The following is a 20,974-nucleotide window of genomic DNA, read 5'->3' as shown; positions in this document are numbered from 1 at the left end:
GGGGCCGGCTGCCCTCTTCAGCCGCCTCGGCCCCTCCAGACGGGCGGCTGAGGGGCCGCGGGCCGCTCGCGACCGGGCCTCCCCTGCGCAGGTGGGCGCCGGGCCGGGCCTTCCCGCGCGTGTCTTATCCCCGAGGGAAAAGTTTCCCTACTTAATTAATGGCTTTAATAAAAAAAAAAAAAAGAACGGTGAAAAACGATTAGCCGGACAGCCCCTGCCCAGCCCCTCAAGCGCCCGCCCGGCGCGGCCCGGCCCGCCCGCCCGCAGCAACCCCGCCCGCCACGGTCGCGCCCCGCCCCCGGGCAACGTCATCCGCCGCGAGCGACGGGCGGACCAGCCTATCGCAGCGCTGGAGCGGCCCCCTCGGTGTTTATGAGCGCTGCGATTGGTCTTGCGGGTAGCCGTGGCAATGGAGCTTGCCAATTGGTGGGAGGCCAAAGGCGGTTTACCAGGCTGTCACTCTTTAGGAGGCCCGATGAGGAAGTAATCCCTGCGGCACCCGGCGGTTGGCTGCCTCCTCTGAGTGGCCCACTTGTTGGGCGGCCTTCCTGTTATGCCCTCCCCTCTCGCCTCGTGATTGGCCAGAGCTCTCCCCTGCTCCTGCGACTGGATGCGCTGGCTGCCCTTCCCCCGCCCTACGCCGATTTGGATGAAGCCCCGCCTACTCCGGCGTCTTATTGGCTGTTTCTGGTGTTTTCTGCCTCCCATTGGCTGGCCGGGCCGTCAGTCGCGGTTGGGCGCGGGAGGCGGGCAGAGGCGTTGCTCTCCGCGGCGTTCCCGCAGCAGCCGCCCCGCCACCGGGCCCCTCCGCCCCGCCATGAGCGCCGCCCTCGCCTAGCCCCGCCCGGCGGCCGGCCTCCGGCCTCGGCTCGCCTCGCCTCGGGCTCGCCCCGCCGCCGCCGCCACCACCACCGCCGCCGCCACCACCAGCAGCAGCAGCAGCAGCAGCAGTAGTAGTAGGGGAGGCATCGGCGCGCCCCGCGGCAGGGGAAGATGAAGGTGACCGTGGACTTCGAGGAGTGCCTGAAGGACTCGCCGCGCTTCAGGTGCCGCCGGGAAGGGGCCGGGGCGGGGTCGTGCGGGGGAGCAGGCCGCGGTGGAGCGGCAGCGTGCTGGGGGTCGCGCAGGCGGGGCAGGAAGCGGGATTGGGTGTCTGCAGGGTGACAGGCCGCGCAGCAGGGTGAGGAGGGGGCTGCTAGGGCGGGCCGGGCTGTGGGGACGGGAGTCGTGGGGGCCCTCGAGGGTGACAAGTGGCGGCGAGCGGTGGGCAGCCGGCTCTGAGGAGAGTGGCGGGCTGGGGCTGTTGTGGGGAAGTGGTTGCGTGGGACAGGCTGTGGGGGACAGGGATGGGGGAGCGTAGGGTGGCAGGGCAGGGGCAGTGTGTGTGGAGGCGGTGGCTGTGAGGGGCTGTGTAGGGAGGTCAGGGGCCATGCGTGAGGAAGGGCCTGTTGCGGGGCTCTGTAGGACGAGGGGCCTGCTGGGGTGTGGGGGGCTCGGGGGAAGGAGGGGACGTGGGAGAGGGGCCTGTTGGGGTGTGGGGGGCTCGGGGGAAGGAGGGGACGTGGGAGGTGGGACGTGCAAGGAGAGGGGGCAGCATGTGTGGAACGTCGTCTGGGTGGGCAATGCGGGGGGTCTGGGGTTCACGTGGAGGCAGCACAGTCTGCAGTGAACACTGCTGGGGTCACCCACCTTTGAGCAGATGTGGGGGGGTGAAGGGTGGCAGGCAGCTAGTGCAGGAAATGCTCAGCAGCTGAAGCAATGCCTGCTCAGGCTCGAGAGTGTGAACTTTCCGGTGGTCCATCTCTGATTCTTCAGAGTTGTGCTTACACTTCAGCTCCCAGTGTCTCCTGCCTGTGTCTGCTGCACGCGTCCATACTCAATCTGTCTGCTATTGGGGTACTAGTTCTAAACAAGCTCAGTATAATCTTACTTCCCGTTGTCAGACCAAGGCATGTACTCTTTTGTTTTTCCCCAGTCGAGCAACCACTTGTCTGTCATTGCTATAGGCTTACTTCTGCTTATGTCGGGCAACTTTCCCCTTCATCTTTCCCTATGCTTTTATCCATTGTGTGTATATATATATACACACACATATATATATATATATATTTTGCACCATTGTATCTACTCAACATAATTCTGCCTCTCTGTTGGATGCGTGGCTGGTCTGTGCACATAGGCCCACTTTCTGTGCCTGGTATCACCCTGCTAGCTGATGGAGAAGTAAAGAGCTCTGTGACTTGATGTGATGCGTCACTGCTGTCCCCTTCCTGTCCCATGCTGAGCCCATGTTTGGAGCACCTGTGGCTCTGTGGTTGGCACAGGCTGAGTGAGCTCTGGCTGTTGAGGGAGATAGTCCTGCTCTTCCTCTGGTCTCTGGCTGTGTGTTCACGCCTCCTCTTTGTGTCAGCTTTAGCAATTGCGTGGTGTTGGGTTGCGGAGGAAGTTGGAGAAGAAGTTTTGAATGGCTTACTCTTGGCAGAAGTTGGAGTTCCTGTTCTTCCCTCCTTTGCTCCTGTCTCTGCTGCCAGCTTGTCCCTGGCTGCTTCTGCCACGGGTTTTTCTGGTGACTGTGTATTGTATTGTTGGATCCTTCAATGAGCTAGCTTCCCTGCCAGAAGAGACTGGATAGTTTTCTGCTAGGTTAGTGAGTTGAGTCAGCATTGCACAGGGTGTGAAACCTACTAAAGCTTATGGGGAGGAGGAAGAGGAAACTTCACTGCCAGAAGCAAGGCTAGAGGAAGGCAGTGGGGAGTGAGACCTCCCCTGAGCAGCAGGGAGCTTTTACGTTGGCTTAGCTGTTCCATGAAACTTTGCCCCAAGTTGGACATGCATATACTATACATAGTATATGTACTTTCTGGCACAACTGTGTTTAGTGTGGGTCCGCCCTATTTGGTGACAATGCAGTCTTAGATTGGCTTAATTTAACCATAGAATTATACATTAAATATAATTTTTTTTTTTTTTTTTTTAATTACTGATACCTGCTGAAGTATAAATACACGTGAGAAAGCAAGAAATTGTGACTAAAATTTGTGAGCAGAAGTGTGCTGCTGTCTCTTCAAGTTAAGACATACTAGTTCATTTGAACTCACTTTGTACCATTCTCCTTTTGCCCCTCTTGATTCCTTTCCTTTAAGGAGAGAAACTGGAAAACCCTTTGTTAGGGCCTAGTACATTGCAGTCTTTCTGACAGTCTCTGATACTACTACCTTTGAAGAAATTCCAGAAAATCTTATGGTGTAATCACCTGATGCCACCAAGACATCCTTCCAACCTTTAACTGATAGGAAGTGGTTAAAATCATGAAGCAAAAATCATGTAGTATTTCTGAAAAAAGTTCATATCTTTCATTATTAGTCATTAGTATTTGCTGTTTAGAACTTTGGTCATTCCTAGCATTCATATGAATTACCTGAACCAAATACCAGAAACCTTCTAAATGAAGTTTACTGCAATGGTATTATTAAGGTATGGTAGAGACACTAATGTAGAGCAAGGTCATTACAAAGTCCTAGTGTTTTTGCAGGGAGTAGTGTGGACATAAAGCACCTTCTTGTGCTACGTTCCTTATCTTATAGCAAAGCGGAGCTGCAGCTTTCTCCTGACCTTGCTGAGCAGGTGGGTGTAGTCTCCATCCTTCCCATCAGTATACCTGTTGGAGCAGTTAAATAAACCTGTTGGGAGGCATATAGTGTACAGAAATGTCATGGTTTACTTTCTTATAGTTGTGGAGAGAACTGGGAGGATGTGAGTGAATCAGAGTTCCTGAGTCACCAAATCCCTGTTTTCACAGGGAGCTATTTATTTAAATCTTTTAAAACATGCTACTACATACAGCTTCAGACACATGGCTTTCTTGCTTATCTGTTTCTCATGAAGTTCATGTTGATCTCTTTTGGCTTTGCGATATAATTGGGAATATCATAGTTACCCGAATCAAAGAAATAAAGGTTTGTTTGCTTGCTTAAAATGCGTATGAAGGGAGCATGGGTTGTCACTGTTGAGTTGCTGATATGTGATTAGATAATAATGGCTATAAAGGTTCACGGCAGAAGTATGGTGCGTTATTTCATAGTAAGGCATGCTTCCCCCCCAGTAGATAAAGAAATCTTTGAATTATAAAACCTGAAGCAATGATGGCCTATTGTATCACTAGGTTTGTAAACTTATGACATACCAGATCAGTTTGGGGTTGGAAACTTGAGGTTTAGAAACTGCTTTCAAAAATGCTATGGAAAAGGTAATGGAAAAGGCTATGAGTTCAGGCACGTTTTTGCAAATTTGCAATCATGTTTTTTTAAATCCACTCTTCCTTTGAAGCTTTGAAAATAGTCTCACTGAAATCACATGCTTTTCCTTCGTGACTCCCTCTCGTAAAGTATGGACAGACCAAAGATCTAGCAAGGAAATGCGTTTGCAGTTCTCTTATAGTGTGTCGATGACTTCCCATCAAATGAAGAAGTTGCTTGGGGAGGGGCCTTGGAGCAGTCCTTGAGTAGTAAGAACTGAGCTGTGCTGGCAAGTTCTATGTGTATAATCAGGAATTCCTGGAGTGTTTTTTTGATATGCAAATACTATTGTGAAATAATACTTTCTCCTTATCTTTAAACAATGAGGATTTCAGTTTCACAGCTTAATGGAACAGGCTTTTACATTGATGTTTCATTTTTGTTTTTTCTTCTTGTAACTAAAGAACATTTTCTCTTAATGAGTGAGATATGCACTGTAGCAGCCACGTGGATCACTCTGAACCTAAATTTTTAGAAAGGAGAAGCAAGTTTAAGTGATGTGGAAGTATATCTGCTGTAAGTAACCATGAAGAATCTTGATAAACAACAAATAATAGAAAAGCAAAATTCTGTTGCTTGCTATGTGTGCAATTATAAGAACTCTAGACAAAACTTCAGTCTGTTCCAATCTTTAAAAATGCATCAGTAAAAAGCTGCGTATTTTTGAGATCATTTCTTTGTCCTTATCTGTCACTGTTGCTGAAGTTTAAAATTTTTTTGTGTTCAATTTTGTATTCACTTCCTGAGACCCCAGCTGCAGAACAGATGATGGATGAGCGAGGTAGATGAAAGAATATAAACGAAACTGTTGCCAATTGCCATTCTTAGTAAAAGTATATCATGGATAGTTTATGGGTAGAGCTGGTGGTTATGGTGTATTCCCTTCAAAGGGACTTGTCTGAGGAGTCTTCCATTTAGATTGACTAAAGCATTGCTTTGTGTAGGCAGGCCTGCAGTGTAAGTAAGACTGGCTTGTCACTGAAGTTCCCTGGTATGTGTGTTGGTTTTCTTCTGTGGCTTTGATTCTGGCCTATCTAAATGGGGCCAGCTGAGATGCAGCTTATGCTTATGTAGGGGATGCAGGCTGAATAGGTCACTCATGCTGCTTTATGGCTTTCTAGATTCTACTTTTTTTTTTCTCTCCTCTTTAGGACTGTGTAACCTAAGTTTAGTCACTAAGCATCTGTTTCCCAGGTAACAGGAAATGTTTTGTCACTTTAAAATACGAGTAATTTAAGAGAGTAACTTATTTAACCTATTTGGAATAGGTCTTGTTCAGTAGTCAGAGAAAACTAGCGTATGTGCCTAACCGATATACTTTGGTCTGCTTATTACTTTCTGAAGAAAACATAGAAATCAGAACATCAGTAAACTTGTCCCTTCTGTGTTGACTTCCAGTGGGTACAGTGCTGCAGTGTGGCCTTCTTCCTAACCTGCCATGTTACAGTACCGCGAGTAGCAAGTAAACCCCTCTTATTCAGCATGTGTTTATAGTGCGGGTAATCTGTGTGTGGTTGTGGTACTGTTGAAATCACTGAGGCTGCTCACGTGGGTAAACTCAGCCACATTTAAGGTGTTGAGGTATGTGACCAAGAACTCTGTCCGCATACAAAATCTGTTTCTTTTGCTCAGACTTACCTAGCTGTTTTAGGAGGAATTTACAAAGAGATGTCTGGTCTGGGCTTTCTGCTCTTGGTGTTCGGGACTGAAAAGCAAGTTCATAACTTACTTGGCAAGGCAGGGTGGAAAGTATTGCAGAAGTACAGAAAAAGAAAGATACAATAAGTCAAAAAAGAAAGCTGCCAAACATTTGTTTGTAAGTTTGCATTTACCATTTTTCATACTTTTGTGGTTATTACGTTTATAATTTCCAGTATGTGATTGTAGAACAGCACTTTTCATAGCTGAAGTGTAGTGACGTGGAGGACAGTCTTAGCGGGATGCTGGTGAGTGTACAACATCTCTGTCCATGCTGCTAGGAGTCTGATGGAGTTAATTAAACAGAGCACTTCTAGATTTCTAATTCTTTGCTTTTGTGGAGATTACAGTGAATGTGCTGTTCTACTCAGACTCTAGTCAATGATTTATTTATTTTTAAATCTGGGACTACATCTTTCAAATGTACATTAAGAAAATAGTTGACCCAAAGAAAGGGGGATGTATTGGAAGATAGGACCCAATGTTAGAGCATTTTCTTCTAGGGTAATCATACTAGAGTAAAGAAGTTCCATTGAAGATCCCTCTTAAATACATTTCATCAAAATCTCTCACACTGAAATCTCTTGAAGTCTTTTCAAATTTAACAGTAAGTTGTTACAATCCTTCCTAATAGAGATGAGAGAAATGTGTCCTGAAATCAGGTTGTCTTGATTTGGTTAGTGCACCTAAATTGTTTTAATTAAAAAATAAAAAAAATAAAAAGTTGGCTGTCATAATTGAATTACAAAGGTTAGGGTTTTTTAAATGGTGATTCTCATTCTGTTTCTTTGCTGTTTGATTATAATTTACGTTAAGTAACAGCAAACTGAAAAATCTTAACTATATCTCAAATTGCTAATAGGAACTTAAAATGTTAATTTCCTTGGTTTTGGACTTTTAAAGTTTTTATCTGGGAATGTTTAAAAAAATGCCACACACTGAGAAGGGAGCTTACAGTGGAAGTAGTAATAAAATCTGCTAGCTATCATAATGTTGCTGTAGCACAGCAGCAGGATCAATTGCTGAAGAACTGATATTAATTAAGCCTGTGCAACTGATCTTTAATGAGTACTTGCAGAATTAGAAGGACAGCTTATTTATGTGCATGTGTGTGCGCAATATAACTGTAATTATACAAGCTCTTAACAGTCATTCAAGTTTTAAATATGGATTTGAAGAGGTTTGGTTCTTTAGCCTGGAGTGTCTCATTTATGTTGGCTAAGCACATCTCATGTAATTACATTAAGAACTAAAGTTATGGAGATGATAGTTTTATATTTGGGGGAGGGGGGAATATCAATGTTAAAATCTCTGGAAAGCAGGGTTAGTAAATAGAATATTCATTAGGAAGGTGGCAACTATAAAATAGAAATCTGTCTATCTTGGACTAGGCAGGCTTTGGGTAGCTTTGTTTTTTCCTGTATGCATCTGTGAAATTATTGGCCACTGAATAGCAAATGTGCTGATTTACCTATGTTAGCAGTGTCCTGTGATCTTTTTTCAGGCTTGGCTTCTTGAAAACCTTGCAGTCAGAACTGTATTATTTAGAGTCAGCATTTTTCCTGTTCTTACTTCATGCAGTGAACAATATGACTTAAGTTATTGGTAAATGTTTACTATAGTAAATCACTCTAAAAAGTCCCCAAAGCAAACTCCATCCTGATAATCTGATTTGGGAGAAAAAGGAAAAGAAAATATCTAATTTTTGTTGTCTACAGAAACATTCCTACTGAAATTATGGTTTCGAGCCAAGAACCCTTTGCTTGGGTCTTGATGCAGGCCTTTCTGGCTAAATCAATTAGTTTAGTATCTCAAGGAGATACAAATGCAGAAGTGTCATGAGGGAGCACAAAAAAAAAAACCAACCCAACAACAAACCACCACCACCCCCCCCCCCATATATTTTTAAAAAAAATGTATAGAAGTTTAAACTGTGTAGATGCATTTGTGATCTCTTTGAGCAGATACTGGGCTGTTTCTTTGAGATTTAGATATCTCTGTTAGTTTAGGTAGTAATTTAGGTGGTTTGCTTTTTGATAGTGGCAGATTTGTAACAAAAATAACAGCTAAAGTAGCTGTCTGCAAGGGAAGACCATTATGAGGAAATGCAGATTAGCATGTGGACTGTAAAGTTATTTTAACATATGCAGGATTTTTCCGTACTTCTCTGTGTGACAATATCGAACCTGGTTTTCTTGCCACTCTTTAATATGACTGAAAGGTTAGATCAAGAATATGAGAAATAGTAGATGTTATCATTATGATCATAAAATAAAAAAATTTAAGCAGTCCAGTAAAGTAGACTGAAACATTGTTTTGCCTTCCTGATGATCTCTTCAAGAGGAGTCCTTGTATATGTGGCAGAATAATTACTTTACTTTGTGAACATTTACTCTGTGAATATTAAAAGTAGCTAGGCCTTAGACCTAGGGTAAATCAGTTGTTTTGTTTTGATGCACTGTACGTAACTTATGCCTACATAGAGGAGAAATCTAATTTATGGAGTGATGTCCTGTATACATTTTCAAACTGATAAGACACAAGGATAGACTAAGAAAATAATTTGCTGCAAAATAGTCCTTTCAAGTGTTTTATGAATGAGAGGAGGTTTTGAACAGGGAAAATGCCTGTCAGATGGTTGGCAATCTTGCTCGTGTGGCATGAATCTTTCTGTGAATCAGGCTTTCTGTTTGATATTTTAAGTTTTCTGTTTGAAATTCTAAGACTCTACAATATGCAGACATGATGCTCTTGAATAATTTTTAGAGTTCATATGTCAATAGTAATGGGGATTTAAATAATTGTATTGTGGTTTGGCATGAGAGAGAGTCTAATAGTAGTCACTGCACACATACAAACTACCTTTTTTCTTTTCATGAGTTTGATATGCCTTCAGTAACAGTCATTAAAGGAAGACCTCTGCTGACAATTTTCTGTGAATAAACAAAGCAGAGCTAGTGATCAGTTCGCACAATGTGATTTTGAAATTTCTAAACTTCCAAAATGTATTTTTGTATTTTAAGCTGGATATAATACAAAAAGAAATTGGAGAAGCCATATGTAATGAAATGTATTCAGTCTGACAATATTTAAAAAAAAACAACTTCTGTGCAAAAGAATTCCAGATTTCCATCTTTCTGCGTGCCAGATGTTAATTTAAGTAGGAACACATGGATATCAAACACACTCAACATTTCTGTGCATTTTAAATATCCTAGTCTTCAATTATAGTGATCTTGTAATTATTTTTAAAAAGATGTATAACTTATGTAATGCTGTAGATCATGTAACATTTTTGTGTACTGATGTCTAGAATGACATTTTGTGGATTGAAATTTTAATGAACTCCTTTGGTACAAAGGAAAGGCATGTTGTATTCAGAGTCTGACTTCTGGCCATGAACGTTATCCCTTCTGTCTGACAAAACAGAGGCGTGGAATTTGAGATAGGAGATGGGGTTTGGTTTTCTGCTCTGTGGTCTCTACCCAGGGAGGTACTGAGCCTCTTCTGTCCCCTTCCTCACTGCCACAGTGATCTGAGCTGGGTTCAGGCCTCCCTCAAACGCTTTGCACAGCAGTGGTGGCTGGTGTGAGTCGGTGCTGGGAGACCCGTCCCACTCTCGGATGCCTTCCTAGACTCCAGCTCTCCAGTGATTCCCTTGCTGCTATGGCTGCTCATCAGTGGGCAGTAATGGGAGACTGAATGTTGCTTATTGTTAAGACAGAAAGGTGCAGCTTGTGTGTGGTTTTTTTGTTTGTTTAGAGTACTTCGTGAAAGTAGCCAGACTCTGCATTTGACTGGAGTCTTCTGGTACTTCTGGAGTCTTCTGGAACTTTCATGTAAAGAACATATGGTATTATTACAAAATTATTGGTTTTATGTAACATGCTGTTGCTAATATACTTTAGGTTTAAGACGACCTAAGTAAGAGCTGGGTGGATGAAGAAGAAAAATAATGTAGGTGGAGCAGTGTTGGACTTTGTGATCTTAACTGGGACTACCAAAGGCATTAAAAAGACTCACTGCTCAACTGGAAACATAGGTTATATCTTGTCTTTCCTAGACTGGTAGGATTCACGTAAGTTAGTTGGAGTTCCTGTCTGTATAAAGAGTTCAGTAATTAACAAAATGGGCCCTTTCCTACCTTCCTTAAACAGGAAAAGTAGAGTTCATCTCATCTACTGTGTAGCCATCTTTCTTCTTAAGGCAGATCTTAGGCTTAGGCTCCTTCAAATCTTAATGAAGATTAAGAGTTCTATCCCAAGTGCTTCTTGATTTGTTGTAGCCATACGTGTCAGGATAAGGTGAACTGCACCCTGGAAATAGCATGTTTCTACTCTTGTTTCCAAAGGTGATTTAGATGACTAACTCGGGTATCTATGCGTAGATACCAGTATTTGATCAGATAAGGCACACTACAAGAATAGAAAAAATGTATTGGCTTTGCTAGTCAGGGTTGTTATTGAGGATAAAAACTGTTTAAGATGACTGAGGAATCTCTGATGTTTCATTGAGGATGCAACTTCTGGCTCAATTTGTGTGTTGCTAAACTGGAGTCTGTTTAAAAAGTATATGCACATGTGCACATCCTCTCTACAGGATTATTCTCCAGAAGAATCTCCGGTTTGTGGAGAATTATTATTATTTTTTTTTAAAGTACTCATTTAACTTCCTGGAGTGCTTTCTTTTATCAAGTATCTGATTTTGAAGAATATATTTGCCTGTTTATCTTACTTGATTTATCCCAAAATGAATGATGAAAAATGACAAGATAAGTGTTAAATGTGCCTACTATTGCAAAATATCCACTATATCGTAAGTATTGATCTTGCAAGGTTTTGTTTGAAAATATTTGCAGTTGATTTGAGATGAAAAACCTTTAGTATGTAATAAATAAAGGATATGTAAGCCTCTGTTTGGTTGAGAAATAGTTTACCTGCAATTAGTGTCAATAGATGAATGAAAGCCCAGGGTCTTTAAAATCTCCTGATGACTAAAAGTAATGGGAGAAAAGATACTTAATGTACCCAAAGAATATTTAAACCTTTTCCAGGGCTGTGGGTGTGCCATATGCATTTTGTAGGTTTTATGTTATAATATTCCAAATGCTTATTTTCTTAATAGATTACTCATTATCATTTGAGAGGGATGAAGAAGAAAGGAGACTGGCTTTTCCAAATGTGAAAACAGTAAATTGGAGGAGAACACCAATACACTGTATTTCTGTATTCTCCTACTCCTAATGCTGATGGGCTCTGTTATCCTGAGATTGGATTCATTTGACTGGCTGCTTCAGTGCAAAGGCATAAAGGGCAAACAAAGACTGTTTCTTTGTGGTATGAGGGAACAATAAAACTACACAATAAAAATATTAATTTACATGTAAAACACACTTACAGTAACTGAGTGTGAGATACATGTGTGTGTGTATACACCTAATAGATAAACAAAAATTCAAGTTCAGAATTTGTCTATTGCAGCAAAGTTGCAACCTCCCCTCTGACTGTCATGTAGAGCATTCTGATTTTGTGAAAGCGTGTTACCAAAACATTCAGCTTCTGAAATGGACAAAAAGGGTCAATACTTGCAGAGGACCCAGTCTTCATAGCAAATCTGAAACTTTCCTCTGGTTTCAGTAAAGAAGATCCACCTGATATAACTAGACTTGTAGAGAGCTAATGGTCCTTAGCTCTTCTCAAACGTGGTGGGCTTTTGTTATAAAGGCTTTGCCGTCTTACGGTGTTTTAGTCGCAACAGTACTTTTCTAACTGTAGTAGGTATAAGTTAGCAACTAAGGAGACTACAAAAAACAAAGGGACAGATATTGCCTTATTTTTCTGAAATCAAAGCAAACACAAGACTCATATTAAGATTATATGATAGCTGTAAAGAATGCTCTTTGATTAATTGCAGAGTACTCTGATCTCCAGTTGCCTCTACTTTATAGGAGGTTTTCTGTACAGGTGGTTAAGTCCTGCTGTATCAGTTCTGAACATATTGATACTGAGAATCCTATACTGGGGGAATCTAGTGATACTTACTCTTTCTCTTTTTCAGGCACTGCTACCTTGTCTTTTATGTTGTCTGCATTTGTGGTACGTAAGGGGTAGCTTTCCAAATCGGGGATTAATTTCTTCATTCTTCCTCAGATTGTTATTACTTATAGCTTTTAAAAGAAAAGTTGACATGACTCCTTAGCATCTGACTAGGAACTCCAGATGTTGAGGAATAGTTAGGGCATAGCATTAGATGGAGGGATGTCCTATCTCGTATACTTTCCAGTTGGTTGCTTGATGGTTATATGTATGGTTCCACTTCCTGACCTTACTACATATTTGAGTTTTCAAATGCTGAAATCCTTCATTCCTTCTGCTGCTTCTGTGTTGAAGCTCCTGGGCAGTTGCTGAGATTTAAAAGATTAAAGCAGCCGTATGATGTTTGGAAGTTTTCAGCAACAAGAAGTTTCTGCACAGCACTGTCAGTTTCTTGTGCTTGTTTCTGCTGCCCTTTTTTTGTTGCAACATCTTGATACTATAGTCCTACTTCCTTATCTGATAATAAGGCCTCCTAAAAAGCTTTTGACTCATTCTTGAGATGTTGGAATTACTAGTCAAAGTTGTGCAGGACAGGTATTGTGATGTGTTGTATTTTTATCTGAGTTTATGTTTAGCAATGTAATCAACTTTTTGTGGGTAAGCTTTCATGGTCACCATTGTGTTCCCATCTAACAGCTGTCCCGTAATGAACAAACCATTTAAGTTGAAAGATGAAGAAAATCCTGCTTATCGGAATCTTTGTGAAATAAAAGCATTGCTAACTTCCTGCTTAGGCTCAGTAAGTATCAGGCTCTCCTGGGGTAAAAAAACTTAGGGGAAAAAAATACTAGGCAAAACTATTGGGGAAAAGAACACTGTTGGGCATTTCTGGCAATTTACTGCAAAAGAATAATGAGAGAAATATCTTGAGAATTTAGGGCCAGCAGGTAGCACAGATGTCCTTCCGGACTGTGTATGATACATTAAATGCTGCTGCAAGTTGAGTGGTAATCAGTTTGACTTTCAGCCATGTATATTAAGTGCAATAGAACTTCTTCCTTTTTGAAGACTGATTTGTTTATAATGCTCATTATCTTTTGAGCCATGTGTAGTCTTGCAGTAAAGAGCAAATCAAGTGAAGCATGCATGCATCCTAAAGGGATTTGTCCTGTTTCTTTCTTTGTTCTATCAAAGACCATATGAATTACTGAGGATGAACTAAACTTTGTAGGTGAAGACGACCTTAAAAACTGGTACCTACAAGCAGACTTTTGCTTTAATGATTAAGTGAATTCAGTAAATACCGTTGTCTTATTTCATTTGATTGTTTTATAGGAGGAGAAGTCTGACTTGGGAGGAGTAGGAGAATGGGTCTTCTAATATTCAGGACTTGATTCTTGTTTCTTTTCTCTGGGGAAATTTGAAATGCAGGTAGTGCTTGCTATGGACCTGTGAAAACTTGGCTTATTCATCAACATGATAATCTTCAGTTCAGGAAATGCATTTCCATATTTCAATCCACCAAGCTCATAGAAAATTTCTAGGACTTTGGGGTGGGGGTGAAGAGAATGTCACATTTCTGATTCAAAGTCCTACTGTTCACATTGTGAAGCTTTTCCAAGCTATTGATAAAATGTTTTGTGGCAATGACTGAAGAATTAATAATGTAAGGAGTACTAGCATGACTGAGGAAATTTATCTCAGCATGTTAGGGAGCATTCATTTTCTGTTCCTCAGCCTGGAGGGGCTCTGTGCCAGCAGGGAAAAATCTGTGCAGTGCCAAACCAGGACTTCAATAGGCTCTGTGACAGGCTACAACAGCATTCTTTCTTCAGACCATATTAATGGTTATGACACGTCTTATAAGTTATAAAACTCTTCTTGCATGTATCTGTGCTGTTACCCAAGGTTATTAGGCCTTATTTTTCAGTGTATGACTTCTTTGTCCCTCAATATGTCATGTTTCTTTTTTAATCTGTGGTTGTCTGATGCCATTATACATGTACCAAATATATTCCTTGTTAGCATGTTGGTTAAGATGCCTCTAGATACCTTTTTATATCTAACTAGAGATGAAGGAAATCAAATGAAGTACACAATGATTGGAAGGAGCAGAGTTGATATGCTGGAGGGTAGGTCTGCCATTCAGAAGGACCTCAGCAAGGCAGAGGAAAGCACTGGTAGAAAGCTCCTGAAGTTTAACCAAGAGAACTGTGAAGACTTCCTCTGAAAAGGCACAACCCCATGCAGCTGTGCTGGCAGACAGGGAACTTTGCATCCTGGTGAACAGCAAATGGACCATCGGTCAGCAGTGTGCCTGTGTGGCAGTGAAAACTGGCAATGTATTGGGCTGCATTAGCAAAAGAATAGCTGGCAAGTTGAGGGAAGAGATGATGACCCTGTATATAGCTGTCATGAGGCTAACTCTGGAGTGTTATGGCCAATTTGGGGCCCTGCCGTTAAAAGAAAGATATTACCAAAATTAAGGATGTGCAGCTAAAGGCAACTGGAATGGAGTATGTGGAGTTCAAGGAGAGGATGAGGGCTGTGGCCTTTTGCAGGCTAAGAAGGCTCGTGGAGGACCTAATTGCTGTCTTCAGTAACCCAGTAGATTATAGAGTTCAGGTAATATGGGTATAGGTGTGGGGTTTTGTTTTTAGGTGCACAGTAGACATAGATGATGATTGAAAGATGCAGCTATGCAAATGGCATGCACTGAGGGTTAAGCGTGGGAACAGGTTGCCCAGAAAGGCTGTGCTACTTCCATCCTCCATTCTCATTCAAAGTGGAGAGGATCAGGAGTATTGGTTATAAAGTAGTTACGACTTGGTTTGGGTGGAACAGCGTCATAAAATTATTCCCTTTTGCCATAGCTGTGTTATGTTACAGCCTCTTGTAGGTGAAATGTGCGTTGATCCTTGGGTTTTTTAGCAGAGCGCAGATTGGGCATGGAGGCTTGAAATGTGTCGCCAGTAGAACCGACTGTTTATTTGTTTGGTACAGTATTGCTATTTTGTCTTTTCTGTGAGGTTCACAACACATTTCTGTTTGGAGGACTTTGCACAGAGAAATACGATGTTGACAGCAGTGGCATTAGTCATGGTGTTGTGTGTGTTTCCCTGGCCTGATTTTACCCTCAGCAGTTAGTCTGTGGGTGTTTCTAAACTAATCGGTAAGTAGTTGCTTAGCATCTGAAGTGTGATACCAAGGTGCAACTGCTATGTGTGTGGAGGGAGAGAGAGCAGACCAATTAGGTGAGCAAGTATAGCATCTTGTGTGGTATACCTGCATTTTAATTTGCCTTTCCATCATACTTACAGATTGTAGCCCATCCTCTGATTGATGTTGACTGGCCTTTTTGCTGTCTGTCACCTGATAGGCTCTGGCATGGAGGAGGAGACATTCCTGTAAATCATCAGGAGCATATTCTTATCTTGCACCTCTGTGTCTCATCCTATTTCCAGTTTTTCGCGTTCAGTAGTGCTTTTTTTTTCAGGTTGTCTTTAAGGTGTTTTGAAGTTATCTTGCTTTGAAGTCTCTCATACCATTATAAGAAACTTAGTGACTGATTTACTCCTATTTCCCTCTGTCCCTGAGGATGCTGAATGCAGTCACTGTTAGGAGTGGTCCATAAGCAACTCCATTGCTGATTTTGTTTCAGTCTAATTTGGATCAAAAGGATTAAAGTCGCTATCTTGCTGGCCTTTTCAACTGAATCTGGGCAGCACAGGTTGAAACCTAAGTCTGGTATCACATAAAGCTATAGCACGAGTGCTTCGTAATTTTGATAGTTTGATTTTTTTTTTTTTTTTTTTACACGCATCTAGAACTGTGATACCACTGTGGGATGCACAAATAGTTTGCAGCTAATCTCTGCTAGTGTCTGTATTGGGTTTGTATTTAACATGAGAGTTAGAATGATCAATTGCTTTTACTTTAGCCAGTTATGAACCAGCTTTATCCAGCTTTGGCCCTTGCAATTAGTGAGCTGTACGTATCTCTGTAACTGCTTCTCAGTTTTCCTAATGTCCTTAAAGTTTAAAATGAAATACAATTGAAGAGGACAAAGAGGAGTTAATCACAGTACCATTTGCTTGTTGGTTCGTGTTCAATGTTCTCTTTCCCTCCAAGGCTGAATTGTTCTCCACTGGCAGTGGAGCATGGTAATGCTTCTTTATTTACTTTTCTATATACACAGCCAGTCTCATGAAATTATACTGCAGTAAATTAAAGAAAATGTGAATGTAGTCATACTTGAATATGTGTACTCAAATACTTTGATTTAGCTATTGATAATTTGTGGCTAGTCTTGCACATCAACTTTATACCATTGAACTGTAGTGGATGTTAGTTGAAAGGACATGTCATCTGCAGTGAAGTCAAAGTTGTGCATTAAGGGGCTATTTTGCATAGAATATGTGCAAGTAGGAGAGCTGTGTCTTTCCAAGATTTGAAGACAAGACTTTAGCAGTAATATTATTGAAATTGTGATTGTGAGAATCTGTTATTCCCTTTTTATGAGTCCAAATACATGAATGTATTCAGAAGTCCCAGTGTACATGTTCCTATTCTTCTGAAAGTATATTCAAGAGGTGAATCTAAGATTTAGGCTTTAAACTTTCCTCAACTAAAATTTAAAAAAACCCCATAGTATGGGAAAATAATTTTATTAATGGGCTTTTTATTATTTTGAATATTTTTTTTATAGTGGGATGTGTTAATTCTAGAATTAACAATAATTAATTGTTAATCATCCATAGCACCTTTGACTTCTCCAATTTGCTTTTTGTCAGCATCTAATTTATAATGACTACTGATTCCAGCCTCCTCACTTTCAGGAATGCAGTCTAAAAATGCAAGCTAGAACATCATGAATGAATGAAAGACTAAAGGCGGGATGTGGCTTCAATGGCAGTTAGGTATCATTTGAAGAATAGCTGACTTCAATGCTTTTAAACATTGCCACCTTTTACACTGTAAGAGTAAACAGACCAAGCAGACACTTGTCTGTGGCCACAGTGTGCTTGGCTTTATGGTCAGTAGTATGTAGTGATTTAGTCCAGAATAAGTTATTTCCTTAGCATGTGTCTGCAGCTCGTGGCCTAAGAGTGACCAATTCTCTTTCCAGAGGAGAGTTTAGTTGCCATCTTTCTGTTTGGTTCCTGGGATTCTTGGAGTCCCGTAGTACCTTAACCTGGAAGCAAGTCTTTCACTGGTCACTTAAGGGGGGGAGTGCTGTGATGGGCACCAGAGCGTTCAGCTTTCCTTTGTCATATGCTGGGCTAGGTAACTGGTGACATTAAAATCGGAGAATAGAATCATAGAATCGTTTAGGTTGGAAAAGACCTCTAGGATCATTGAGTCCAACCATAAACCTAACACTGCCAAGTCCACCACTAAACCATGTCCCTAAGCACCACATCTACAGGTCTTTTAAATACCCTGAGGGATGGTGACTCAACCACTTCCCTGGGCATCCTGTTCTAATGCTTGACAACCCCTTCAGTGAAGAAATTTTTCCTAATATCCAATCTAAACCTCTCTTGGCACAACTTGAGGCCGTTTCCTCTTGTCCTATGGCTTGTTACTTGGGAGAAGAGACTGACACCCACCTCGCTACAACCTCCTTTCAGGCAGTTGTAGAGAGCAATAAGGTCTCCCCTGAGCCTCCTTTTCTCCAGGCTAAACAGTCCCAGCTGCCTCAGCCACTGCTCATGAGACTTCTGCTCCAGACCCTTCACCAGCTTCGTTGCCCTTCTCTGGACACGCTCCAGCACCTCAATGTCTCTCTTGTAGTGTGGCTGCACCTCTTGTATTTGAGGTGCAGCCTCACCAGTGCTGAGTACAGGGGGGACAATCACTTCCCTAGTCCTGCTGGCCACACTATTCTGATACCAGCCAGGATGCCATTGGCCTTCTTGGCCACCTGGGCACATTGCTGGCTCATGTTCAGCCAGCTGTCAGCCAGCACCCCCAGGTGCTTTTCTGCCAGGCAGCTTTCCAGCCATTCTTCCCCAAGCCTGTAGCGTTGCATGGGGTTGTTGTGTCCCAAGTGCAGGACCTGGCACTTGGCCTGGTTGAACCTCATACAATTGGCCTCGGCCCATTGATCCAGCCTGTCCAGGTCCCTCTGCAGAGCCTTCCTACCCTCAAGCAGATCAACACTCCCACCCAACTCAGTGTCATCTGCAAGCTTGCTGAGCATGCACTCGATCCCCTCATCCAGGTCATTGATAAAGACATTAAACAGAACTGGATAAAGATATTAAACAGAACATTAACCTCATTTAAAAAGGCTGCTAAGGCAGGTCTTGAGTTTTCTTCCATCATCTCCTATATTCCTCCTCCATTGCAGCTGCGGCTGTGCAGCAAGCTGTATCTAGCAAACTGAACTGTGTTTTAGGAGAGGGGGTGGAGGAGAGGAGGAACATCAGAGGAGAGAAACACATTCCTGGGAGTCCTCGTTATGGAGTGTGAAGAGTATGGGAGACTGCTCATTTATAAAAGTTGTCCTCCACCCTTAAGCAGCTGTTCTAGTTTTGTGTGTTGCCATGCAGTGTTTGAACATCTCGGGAAGCCACAGATGTTTGACTTTGATTTATATACTGAGGCAGATTTGTTCCTTATTCCTAATGCCAGAGCCTTCTGGCTAAGATTACCCTGATGTAAACCCTGCTCCCAGCTCCCACTTCACTAAGGAGCAACATTTTTGGTACATGTCAAGTCTGGCACTTGGTTCTCAGCTGTTTTATGACCACTTCCTGTGTTTATAGCTGGAGATTGGGTCTTGGCTGTGGACATGAGATTTTTCTCAGAATTATGACAATTTTCTGTGAACTTTAAGTAATTCCTGACACAGATGTTTTAGAGAGAGAAATGCACCTTTGTATTCTGTGGCTTCAAAAAGTATTAAATTAAGAAAAACAAGGATAGCGTTAACATAGCACAGCTCAGATCAGCTGTTCTTAATGTGTTCCCTAACCCAATATGAAAAAAAATTTTGTGACTAGATGGTGTTAACACATTATTAGATATGTGTCTGTATTCTGATAGTCTGAGGGCATCCTCTCTGTTGTTCTTATGCTTGTAATCTAGTGTTGGTCTAATACTGTGAATATGTTTGCATGACAATAACTTTTCTATTAGTTTGTATATGATGGAAATAGTGAAAGTAGCCAGTTCTATGCAAACAAACAGGGAGTTAAAATGGGGTTTGGCTGGAACTTAACAGCTGTTTGATCCATATCCCGCTATAGGGCCCAGACATGCCTTCCCTCCATCATGTGGCAGTGGTGGGAAATAGCCCGGAGAACCTGCCTGGTGCTTCAGGGGCCTGTGGTCATTCAAAGATGATCTGCAATGAATCAGGTGGTGGAGGGGCTGTATGTCTCCCTTCTCCCATGATACCTTTTTGCTTTGCTTTATACTACTTCTTTCTTGACCTGTCCCTCATCTTTTTGGTCTTTTAATGTTCTGTTGTTACTTCTCTTTCAGTTGAGCTTATTCTGTCTTAAAACTTTCCCCTTGGAATAGAGCTTTAATTACTGAGCAGATGTGTTGTGCTTCATTCTGCCTGCTCTAACTGCCTTTATCTCCTTTCTTCATCTTGAATCTTAGACCTTTTAGCTCATGGAGTCCTGTGGAGCTAGAATTCTTTGCTAGTTAAAGACACACACACACACAAAAAATATTCTTATCAGATCTTGCTGCAGTTCTGTAAACAAACTACTTAATCATGCTTTTATGTTAATGCCAAAGAAACAAATAAAAATTGGTTGCACTGTGATTATAAACAAATGAATACAAAATTGCAGTCTAAATATTGAGATACTCTTCCTTCCTTTGTTGTTTTTTTTTTTTCCCTCCATAATGTTCTCTGAAACAAGATTTAACTCTAGAGACTTTCATGAAAGCTAATAATTTATGGAAGAAAATAAAGAAAGTAAAAGAGAAATTGATGTTGCCTGAAGTCCTTCATGGTCTGAAGCTAGAGAAGAGGCAGAAGCCAAAATGTAACTGTGCAGGAATGCGCTTAGATATAAAACCTAGGACGTAACTGTGGGAATGCCTTTAGATACAAAAACTGGAATGCAACTATGTGTTACTGAAATCTGCAAAAAGCTGGGAATGTCATGCTCGGTGTTTGAGAACTGCAGGCTATTGGCAGTGTTTTTCAGAACTATTCCTGTAAAAACTGCTTTTCTTGAGTTTGGGGCCTGATCCAGTCTTTTTTTTTTTTTGTTCTTGGCTTGAACTCATGTGAACTAGAACAGAATTAGCAAGAGACAGTAGAGCTGTGGTTCTGTGTACTCTCTCCTCAGTGGTAAAACTGGCTTAAGAAATTCCTGCTCCAAATCGTACTTCCCTGCCTGTCTTCACTTTTTCCAGGAAGAGTTTTTTGTAGGAGTGAAATGTGAATTGTATCTGATCCAGTTTTCCAAAAAGCATTACAGAACACTTCCTATTACTTTTTTTTTCCCCAAGGCGGACTACTACTGGTGAACAGTGTGGCTCCGTGAACGGTTATGCTGGAATGATTGAAAGAATGAGGCACCCCGTGATGGGAGCAAGGGATGGGAATACAGCTGTTCCTGCCAACCTCTGTGTAATGTGAAATCCTAGCCTCACTGAATAGATTTTTGTAATGTAGCATTTGTTGCCAGAAATCAGTACATTCAAGCTCTCAAGGCAATAGCCTGATGGAACAGCAATGTTCATGATGTCCCTGAACAAAGTGTCATCCTTTCTCTGTCTTCTCCTATTTTTTCAGGTAGCAATAAGCAAGAAAAGAGGTGTCAAAGGAAACATCATCTCTCAAGCAAAAAAAAGTTATGCTTTAGAAATGCTTCATGAAAGCAACTTTTACTGGCAAGTAAAATTTGACTGGCCTGAAAGTTGCAACCAGTCTAGACTAGAGGCAAATGATATAAATAAGTGTGCCTTTCA

At 41.8% G+C, this 20,974-nt stretch overlaps 1 protein-coding gene across 3 annotated transcripts in view; it reads left to right on the top strand.

Annotated features, from left to right (window-relative positions):
- Window positions 1-933: 933 nt before the first annotated feature.
- The window catches only part of ACAP2 (ArfGAP with coiled-coil, ankyrin repeat and PH domains 2), a 68,084-nt gene continuing 48,043 nt past the window's right edge, over window positions 934-20,974 (top strand). For all 3 annotated transcript variants that reach the window (XM_075507179.1, XM_075507178.1, XM_075507177.1), the window contains exon 1: window positions 934-1,046. In XM_075507179.1, coding sequence (XP_075363294.1) covers window positions 994-1,046 — 53 coding nt within the window. In that variant the 5' untranslated portion in view covers window positions 934-993. The remainder of the gene's footprint in view (window positions 1,047-20,974) is intronic.

The sequence above is a fragment of the Mycteria americana genome, chromosome 7 (assembly GCF_035582795.1).
Source record: "Mycteria americana isolate JAX WOST 10 ecotype Jacksonville Zoo and Gardens chromosome 7, USCA_MyAme_1.0, whole genome shotgun sequence".
Classification (NCBI taxonomy): Eukaryota; Metazoa; Chordata; class Aves; order Ciconiiformes; family Ciconiidae; genus Mycteria; species Mycteria americana.
This window is presented reverse-complemented; position numbering and strand designations above follow the sequence as displayed.